Source organism: Eriocheir sinensis, chromosome 11 (genome assembly GCF_024679095.1).
Source record: "Eriocheir sinensis breed Jianghai 21 chromosome 11, ASM2467909v1, whole genome shotgun sequence".
Classification (NCBI taxonomy): Eukaryota; Metazoa; Arthropoda; class Malacostraca; order Decapoda; family Varunidae; genus Eriocheir; species Eriocheir sinensis.
This window is the reverse complement of record NC_066519.1, coordinates 1,286,194-1,296,193: the sequence shown is the minus strand read 5'-3', so window position 1 is coordinate 1,296,193 and position 10,000 is coordinate 1,286,194. Positions and strand designations below refer to the sequence as shown.

The 10,000-nt window shown below is 49.7% G+C and overlaps 1 protein-coding gene across 1 annotated transcript in view; it reads left to right on the top strand.

Moving 5' to 3' along the window:
* The window catches only part of LOC126996736 (pro-neuropeptide Y-like), a 39,677-nt gene extending 30,178 nt beyond the window's left edge, over nucleotides 1–9,499 (top strand). The window contains exons 2-3 of the mRNA XM_050857499.1: nucleotides 6,936–7,195; nucleotides 7,907–9,499. Coding sequence (XP_050713456.1) covers nucleotides 6,939–7,195; nucleotides 7,907–7,961 — 312 coding nt within the window. The 5' untranslated portion in view covers nucleotides 6,936–6,938 and the 3' untranslated portion in view covers nucleotides 7,962–9,499. The remainder of the gene's footprint in view (nucleotides 1–6,935; nucleotides 7,196–7,906) is intronic.
* Nucleotides 9,500–10,000: the final 501 nt, after the last annotated feature.

The following is a 10,000-nucleotide window of genomic DNA, read 5'->3' as shown; positions in this document are numbered from 1 at the left end:
GAGTTGTGTGCATTTCCAAGGGTAGTTTAATGACCTTGGTGGTAGTTTGACCATTCTTTTATACCGTGAACCTAAAAACACACATTTGACAAGGCTTTCGTCGGAGTTCGGGCGTTTCCAGGGGTAGTTTAATGACCCTGGTGGTAGTGTGACCCTTATTTTATACCGTGAACCAAAAAAAACACACATTTGACAAGGCTTTCGTAGGAGTTGTGTGCATTTCCAAGGCTAGTTTAGTGACCCTGGTGGTAGTTTGACCCTTCTTTAATACCGTGAACCTAAAAACACACATTTGACAAGGCTTTCGTCGGAGTTAGGGCGTTTCCAGGGGTAGTTTAATCACCCTGGTGGTAGTTTGACCCTTCTTTTATACCGTGAACCTAAAAACACACATTTGACAAGGCTTTCGTAAGAGTTCGGGCGTTTCCAGGGGTAGTTTAATGACCCTGGTGGTAATCTGACCCTTCTTTTGTACCGTGAACCTAAAAACACTCATTTGACAAGGATTTCGTAGGAGTTAGGGCGTTTCCAGGGGTAGTTTAATCACCCTGGTGGTAGTTTGACCCTTCTTTTATACCGTGAACCTAAAAAAAAACACATTTGACAAGGCTTTCGTAGGAGTTGTGTGCATTTCCAAGGCTAGTTTAGTGACCCTGGTGGTAGTTTGACCATTCTTTAATACCGTGAACCTAAAAACACACATTTGACAAGGCTTTCATAGGAGTTCGGGCATTTCCAGGGGTAGTTTAATGACCCTGGTGGTAATGTGACCCTTCTTTTGTACCGTGAACCTAAAAACACTCATTTGACAAGGCTTTCGTAGGAGTTAGAGCGTTTCCAGGGGTAGTTTAATGACCCTGGTGGTAATGTGACCCTTCTTTTGTACCGTGAACCTAAAAACACACATTTGACAAGGCTTTCGTAGGAGTTAAGGCGTTTCCAGGGGTAGTTTAATGACCCTGGTGGTAGTGTGACCCTTCTTTTATACCGTGAACCTAAAAACACACATTTGACAAGGCTTTCGTAGGAGTTCGGGCGTTTCCAGGGGTAGTTTAATGACCCTGGTGGTAGTGTGACCCTTATTTTATACCGTGAACCTAAAAACACACATCTGACAAGGCTTTCGTAGGAGTTAGGGCGTTTCCAGGGGTAGTTTAATGACCCTGGTGGTAATGTGACCCTTCTTTTGTACCGTGAACCTAAAAACACTCATTTGACAAAGCTTTCGTAGGAGTTCGGGCACTTCCAGGGGTAGTTTAATGACCCTGGTGGTAATGTGACCCTTCTTTTGTACCGTGAACCTAAAAACACTCATTTCACAAGGCTTTCGTACGAGTTAGGGCGTTTCCAGGGGTAGTTTAATGACCCTGGTGGTAATGTGACCCTTCTTCTGTACTGTGAACATAAACAACACTCATGAAAGCCCGATCGATCCCCTTTTTGACCTTTGGTAATAGTTGCTGTGAGAGGCGGAAGCGTCTAACAATACGGGCCAATGGGACTCCGTGGTGCAGTGGTCAGCATGCCTAGCCACGACCAGCTAAGGATATCCCCAGACTCTTCCTTACACGCGATACACCTTGCAACGTGCCAGATTGTCGTACTCAGCCGCTTATATTTCCCGACTGTCTTCTGGGCTCCAATAACGAAACTCATTTATAGTTATCGTTAAGAGTTAGATCCTGATGTTTCTCGGCAATAGTTAGGCGTCAGAAACCGGTAAATACAATGCTCTGAGTACGACAATCTGGCAACGGTGGATACAACTGCAACGGTGCCAGATTGTCGTACGCAGCCTCCTGTTTGCCGATTTCCGACACAAAAACTGCCTCCTCGACCCCAGTAACTGCCTTCACATATAGTTATCGTTAAAATGGTTAATTACTGGTGTCTTTTGGCAATAGCTATGGCTCAGAAATCGGCAAATACAAGGCTCTGAGTACGATAATTGGCAACGGTGGAAACAAGGAAGACAGCGAAGAGAGGACGTCAGGGAGAAAGTACAGGCTCCGTGGTGTAGTGGTCAGCATGCCTAGCCACGACCAGCCAAGAATATGCCCGAGATTTTTCCTGACAGGCGATAGACACCTCTTCTCCCGATACTGACCACTCTTTTGGCCTCTCGCTCTATTGTTCTTTTGTAGGAGCAGCGCTTGGTGGGCTCTCTTTTATCATCACTTTGTTGTCGTGCCATTGAGCTGTCTCCCATGCTTAAAAAAAAGGAAGACAGCAAGGACAGGCCGTGAGGTGAGGGCCGAAATAGCGTGTTTTACCATGGCTGGAGATGGACGGCGCCCGCTGATGTTCCCGCGGCGTTACTTCGGGTTAGAGTGACGTTTATCCCTCTCCTGCCTTACCGGAATGACGAGGCAACGACCGTGACCTAATGGCGCGGCGGACAGGCTGAGAGCGTGTGTGTTAGGGCGACGAGGCGGCGGGTGAGGGGCAGGAGCTGACGAGGAGGAAAGGACCATATTTTTAAACATTTCTGCGCCCAAGAACACGTAATTTACTAGTATTTCGTGGGAGTTTAGGGCATTTCCAGGGGTACTTTTATGACCCTGGTGGTAGTCTGAGCCTTCTTCTGCACCGTGAACCTAAAAGAACACTCATTAGAACTCGATCAACCTCCCTTTTTGGCCTTTGGAAATAGTTGGTGTGAGGGGCGGGAGCATCTGACAAGACCAACCAAAGACTCGTCAGTTTAAAGAGGAACTTGCAAGGCCGAGATGCTGCATGTTGGCTGGGCAATACCTACACCTGGCCGCTTACAAATATATATAGTAGAAGTAGGAGGAGGAGGAGAAGCTGTGGTGGTAGTAGTAGTAGTAGTAGTAGAAGTTCCTTGGAGACTACACCCCACCGCATCGAGTTGTCTTCGACCATATTAGCGGTGACGTGATCTGGAAGCACGCCCTTCACACGCAGGGAGCGGCTGGACCATCAGGCTTGGATGCCAAGGGGTGGAAACACCTCCTCGGTAAGAACATCTTTGGTAATCCAGCTGTGGATCTTCGCGACGCAATAGCCGCCTTAGCAAGAAAATTGGCGTCAGAGAATTGCCAACACCTCGAGCCTTTGATGGCCTGCCGGCTCATCCCGCTGGATAAAAAACCAGGCTGTCGCCCCATCGGGATGGGGGAGGTGCTCAGGAGGATCATAGGCAAGGCTGTCATGGAGGTGGTGAAGGACGACGTGAGGAAGGCGGTGGGAAACCTCCAAGTGTGTGCGGGTCAGCAGGCTGGGTGTGAAGCTGCCATTCACGCTGTCAGGAGAATGTTCGAAGACCCAGAATGCGAGGCGGTGCTGATGGTGGACGCTGCAAATGCGTTCAACAACATCAATAGGGAAACAGCACTGCACAACATCAAAATCAAGTGCCCTATATTCGCCCAATATATTGAAAATACATACAAGGAACCTGCCAGACTGTTCATCAGCAGTCATAATGACCAACGACTTGGAGACCCGATGGCCATACAATCCTCAGAGGGCACCACCCAGGGGACCCAGTGGCCATGGCAATGTTTGCCCTGGAATGATGAAGTTGCAGGACATCATCCGCCATGAAAACACCAACGTCAAACAGGTGGCGTATGCGGATGACCTCACCGGGGTAGGAAAGTCTGCAGACCTCAGGAAATGGTGGGACCTCGTCAATGAACATGGCCCTAAAATAGGGTACCGTCCCAACGCCACGAAGTCTGTGGTGATTGTAAAACCAGAGGCATACGATCGGGCCAAAACAGCATTCCAGGGCAGTAACGTGAAACTGTCAGTGACTGGAGAAAGACACCTCGGGGCAGCCATTGGAACAGCTGAATACAAAACCGAATATGTGAAAACGGCTGTAAAGCGCTGGGAGTCCGAACTGCAGAGACTGAGCGAGATCGCCAAAACAGAACCGCAGGCAGCCTACGCAGCATTTACGTACGGTGTCAAGCATAAATGGAACTACCTCATGAGGACAGTTCCTGATGTTGCTCCGTTACTAGAACCTCTGGAAGATGCTATCAGAAACACCTTCATACCGGCGATAGCAAATGGGAGATGTCCCAGTGACCAGGAGAGAAGATTGCTGGAGTTGCCGCCAAGAATGGGTGGGCTCGGCATCACCAACCCGCAAAATCTGGCTGAGTCTGAATTCGGGAACTCAATCCGAATCACAGCCTCCTTGACCGGATATATTACCAATCAAAATGAAAGGGAGAAGACAACCTCAAGATATTAGGTCACTAAGGAATGAAATCTCCAGAAACAGAGAAGGAAAACAGAGAGACACTCTGAGTGACCTAATGAGAGAACTCCCAGAAGACACAAGGAGGAGGACAGATATTGCACAGGAAGTGGGCGCTTCAAACTGGCTAACCACACTACCTATCAGGGCAAAAGGCTTCAACTTAAACAACCAAGAATTTACTGATGCCCTTGCCCTCAGGTATGGCTGGCCAGTGGATGGGCTCCCAAACATGTGTAACTGTGGCTCACCCTTCAACCAAAATCATGCCATGACATGCAAGAGAGGAGGTTTCGTCTGCATGAGACATGATGAAGTAAGAGACGTAACAGCTCAGATGCTGAAAGAAGTCTGCCACGACGTGACTGTGGAACCCATGCTGCTCCCTCTGCAAGGCGAACACCTCGCCAGACGCACCGCTAATGTTTCGAACGAAGCACGAGTGGATGTTAGCGCCAGAGGGTTTTGGACTCGTGGACAAAGGGCATATTTTGACATAAGGATCTTTGATCCCATGGCCCATTGCCACAGAGACCTGACCCTTGATGCAGCCCACAGAAGAAACGAACAAGAGAAGAACAGAGCATATGAAGAAAGAATACAGAATGTGGACCAGGGCTCCTTCACCCCGGTAGTATTCACGACGGCAGGAGGGATGGGACCAAGGGCGCAGAGCTTCTACGCAAGACTCGCCGAAACACTGGCGGATAAGAAACAACAGCCAAGAAGCAGTGTGGTCGCCTGGATGAGATGCAGGCTGTCCTTCTCCCTCCTGAGGTCAGCCTTGGTCTGCCTGAGAGGAACCAGGTCACCTGCACCCAAAACCACCCGCATTGCTGACCTGGACTTTGAGGCGACGGTGGTTGATAGTCGTATCAACCACAAGCTCTGTTAGCTTAAAAATAAAATGTTTAGTAAAGTTTGTAATATTAAATAAAGATGGTTGTCGGCCACAGTCATTGGCGGGGTGGGGCCAATGAATTGCTTTGTGAAAGGATATGAGAAAATATACCGCTCACAACGCAACTCTGATAGATGGAGGCCAGTAGTAGTAGTAGTAGTAGTGATAGTCAGACTAGTAGTAGTAATCGAGGCGGTTGACCGAGATGAAAACTATGACATATTGTATCTAGATTTCAGTAAGGCGTTCGACAAAGTCCCTCATCACCGGCTATTACTAAAATTACAGGCTCACGGCGGTGATGGGAAAGTTTTGAACTGGATCAGGGCGTGGCTTAGTGGTAGGAAGCAGAGAGTGCAAATCAATGGTAAAAAATCTGAATGGGGCAGTGTTACGAGTGGAGTCCCTCAAGGGTCGGTGCTGGGTCCGCTGCTTTTTATTATTTACATCAATGACTTGGACGCAGGAATTAGTAGTGATGTCAGCAAGTTCGCAGATGATACCAAGATCGGTAGAGTAATCCAAGCAGACAGGGACGCTACCGTTCTCCAGGATGAGCTTGACAGACTATATGATTGGGCGGGGAAGTGGCAGATGGAATTCAATGTCGCGCAGTGTAGCATTCTGAGTGTAGGCAGGAGTAACCCCTTACACAATTACTCCTTCAATGACACTCCTCTAAGCAGGTCTGGGCGTGAGAGAGACTTAAGAGACTAAAGGTACGTATACACTGGCGAAGGTTACGTAGCTTCTGGTTACAGAACACGGTTACAGTGACATGGTATGGTATGTTTCGAAACAGTTCCGGTGTTCTGTAGCCAGCCACAGCAGCTAGCAGTGAATGATTACATGTAACACGTTCCATAACCTGGCCCTGGATAGCGAATGTTCACCACGACGTAGCACGCGCTGGCAAACACCGCCTTCTCCTTCGACATTTTCACGTTACCTGTTCTGCAACATCACACACCACTGTGACACCAGTGTGGAGTGTGGGTTGGTTCCAGTACGTTCCTAACAGAGTTCTGTAACCTGCAATAACCTCGCATAACATTGTTACTGTAACATTTTCTGTTACGTACGTTGCGTAACCTCAGTGTATACGTAGCTTTAGTGAGCACTGACCTCCATCCCAGGGCTCAATGCATTCAGGCTAAAAATCGGGCCAACAGAGTACTGGGTTTCATCTCAAGGATCGTAAGCAATAGGAGCGCTGAAGTCATCCTCAAACTTTACTTAGCACTAGTTAGACCTCATCCCGATTATGCAGTTCAGTTCTGGTCACCCTACTATAGAATGGATATCAAGATGTTAGAATCTGTACAGAGGAGGATGACAAAGATGATTCAGGGGGTGAGAAACTTGCCTTATGAGGAAAGACTGAAGCATTTAAATCTACACTCGCTAGAAAGGCGAAGGTTGCGAGATGACTTGATCGAAGTCTATAAATGGATGAAGGGCTTTGATAAAGGGGATGTCAATAGGGTTTTGGTTGTAAAAGAACCAGGTAGGACGCGTAGCAATGGTTTTAAGTTAGATAAATTCAGATTCAACAAAGACATAGGCAAGAATTGGTTTACCAATAGAGTGAATGGAATAGACTGGCAGTCATGTTGTGGGTGCCAATACCATAGATGCATTCAAGAAGAGGTTGGATAAAGCCATGGATAGTGAGGTAAGGTGGGGTTAGGATTACAGGAGCTGCCTTGTATAGGCCAGCCGGCCTCTTGCAGACTCCTTACGTTCTTTTGTTCTTATATTCTTATCACTGTGACTAAATCCCCGTGTTTCCCGCAGGCGATGCGGGGCTCTGTGATGGTCGTGGCGGTGGTGGCGACGGTGGCCGTGGCCTGGGCGGCACAGCTCCCCGGCAGGCAGGACGGCCAGCCCATAGAGGCGCTGCAGCAGGCCCTGCACGACGCGGCGCTGTCAGGCTCGCTGGGCTCCGGCGAGGTGCAGTACCCCGCCGGCAGGCCCAACATATTCAAGACCCCGAGGGAGCTGCGGCAATACCTCGATGCCCTCAACGCCTACTTCGCTATCGCCGGCAGACCGAGGTGGGTGCGCGTGTGTGTGGTGGTGGTGGAGGGGGTGGAGGGAGGTGTGAGTGTGCGCGGGGGGGGAAGGAGGGTTGTGAGAGTGCGGGGAGGGGCGGTTATGTGTGTGTGTGTGTGTGTGTGTGTGTGTGTGTGTGTGTGTGTGTGTGTGTGTGTGGGGGGTGTGTGTGTGTGTGTGTGTGTGTGTGTGTGTGTGTGTGTGTGTGTGTGTGTGTGTGTGTGTGTGTGTTCAGCCTTCAAACAAAATGAAACACACTCCCTTCACACTCTTCACTTAACAAGAACGTAACAACACTTAACACACTTACTCAACCTTCTCTCCTCCTCCTCTTCCCTCTCAAGCACTTTTCTCTCCCTGGGTATTTGTCTTGCTTAACCCTTCCTCTCCCCCTCCCCTTCCTTCCCCATGCGTCCTTCTCCCTCATTTCCGACACTTCCACACATCTATGCTTCCCTCCCGTTCCCCTTACCATGCACATTTTTCTCCCTTATTTGAATCTCCCTCCCCTTCGTTACTTTCACTCTTCCTCTCCTCCTCCTCCTCCTCCACCTCCCTCTTCCTCATTTCCGTCACTTTCACACGTCCATCTATGCCTTCACTTCCCTTCCCCTTCGTCATTTTCACTTGCTTCCCTCTGCCACCTCTTCCCTATCCAAGCACTGTCCTTACGCATGAGATAGAGAGTAACCAACCCTTTATTCTCTCGGCAGGTTCGGCAAGCGAGGGGACCACATGCGCCCGGCTGAGGAGCTCTACGATTACTGAGGCGCCGTGTGTTCAAAGTCCCGCCCACACACGCCTTTCCCTCGTTCCCTAATCCCTTCCCATGCACTTGGCCTTACCTGAGTATTTTGCCTTGGTTAAACTTTTCCTACTTTCCTTCTCTACTTTGCTTTCCCTGAGTGTCTGCCATTGCGTTAACTTTTCCTCCTCCTCCTTCTCCTCCTCCTCCACTTCCTTTCCCGTTTATGGTGTCTCCAGTTTCCTCTTTATGCACTTTCTTCTTCCTCTTCTTTCTTCCCCCGGTATTCGTCCTTGCTTAGTTCTTCCTCCCCTTCGTCACTTTCACTTGCTCACTTTCGCCTTCACTCCCGTCTTTGCGCATTCTCCTTTCCCTCCTCAGTGTTCGTCCTTGTTCAGTTCTTCCTCCTCTCTATCATTATCATCACGCGGCTCTACTTCTGTCTTCATGCCCTTTCCTGGCCCTCTTCTTCCTTCCTTTCGTCATTCTCATTCGTACGTTTCCCTTCACTTCCTCCGCTGTCTTTTCTCGTGAGCTTTTCGCATTACTTCGCGTGGCTGATTTTTTTTCAAGCTTTGATTTACACCACACTCCCTGCCGCGCCCCTCACAGTCACTACCTCCCCTGCTTCACCTGGTCACCTCCCTGCCATCATCTGTACCCTTCCACTCTTGCGACCACTACGTTTCCTGCTGCCAAAACCACCGCTTGTCTTTGCACTCCCTTTTCATCGCCATCTGTACCCTTCCACTTCTGCGACCACTACGTTTCCAGCTGCCAAAATCTCATCTCATCTTTGCACCCTCCCTTCCCCGCCATCTCCACCCTTCCACTCTTGCGACCACTACGTTTCCAGCTGCCAAAGCCTCTTCTTGTTTTAGCACTCTCCCTTCTCCGCCACTAACCTCCCTCCCATGCACGACCCTCCTGTTCCGGTCCCTTCCAGTCACGAGAGGCGAGCGGTGACGACCCAACCGCTTCAGGTAGTTTTAAGAGGACGAGGATGAGGGCGTGTCTCAAGGTGTCGCTCGAAGAAGGGAACTCAGTATGAAGCCCAACGCTGCCCCACGAAGCCTCAAGAAGCTCTCAAAGAACACCTCTACTCGCGTTCGCATCAAGGTCGTCGAAAAAGAAGAAATTAAGTGGCGTTCTCATCCCTCGAAGTCAAATAAAGGTTCCTCCCACACTCACACCACTCCAGGTCTACATGTAAGGACTCCAGCCACGGTCCCAGCACACGAGGTCATTACTCCCAGCTCTCAAAGTCGCCTAAGAACTTCTATGTCGTAATCGGAGAGGTCATGGATTCAAGTCGCCCGCAGAAGAAGCCCTCAAGCCCTGGTCTCGCCCCGAACACACGCTACATCAACAGCTACACACATAATACTGTACTGACATCAACTTCTTACCTAAGCATCTAGGCGCACGCTGGCTATGTGTCCGTGTGTCTGTGGCGTGGCGAGGCGTGGTGTGGTGTGGTAAAAGATACTGGCTGACTTGGTGTGTCTCCCGCCCGTGTATCCGCCTTGAACCCGTGAAATAAAGATATTATGGTCTGAAATTTGTTTCCTTTACCTCCTGTCACTTGTCTGAGCTTTCTGTTGGGGAGGAGGGAAGAAAAGTGGGAAGGTGGGGAGAAAAGTGGGAAGGTGGGGAGAAAAGTGGGAAGGTGGGGAGAAAAGTGGGAAGGTGGGGAGAAAAGTGGGAAGGTGGGGAGAAAAGTGGGAAGGTGGGAAGAAAAGTGGGAAGGTGGGGAGAAAAGTGGGAAGGTGGGGAGAAAAGTGGGAAGGTGGGGAGAAAAGTGGGAAGGTGGGAAGAAAAGTGGGAAGGTGGGGAGAAAAGTGGGAAGGTGGGGAGAAAAGTGGGAAGGTGGGGAGAAAAGTGGGAAGGTGGGGAGAAAAGTGGGAAGGTGGGGAGAAAAGGTACTGGGACAGTTTGCCTGTACAGACAGTTTGCCTGTACAGACAGTTTGCCTGTACAGACAGTTTGCCTGTACAGACAGTTTGCCTGTACAGACAGTTTGCCTGTACAGACAGTTTGCCTGTACAGAGAGTTTGCCTGT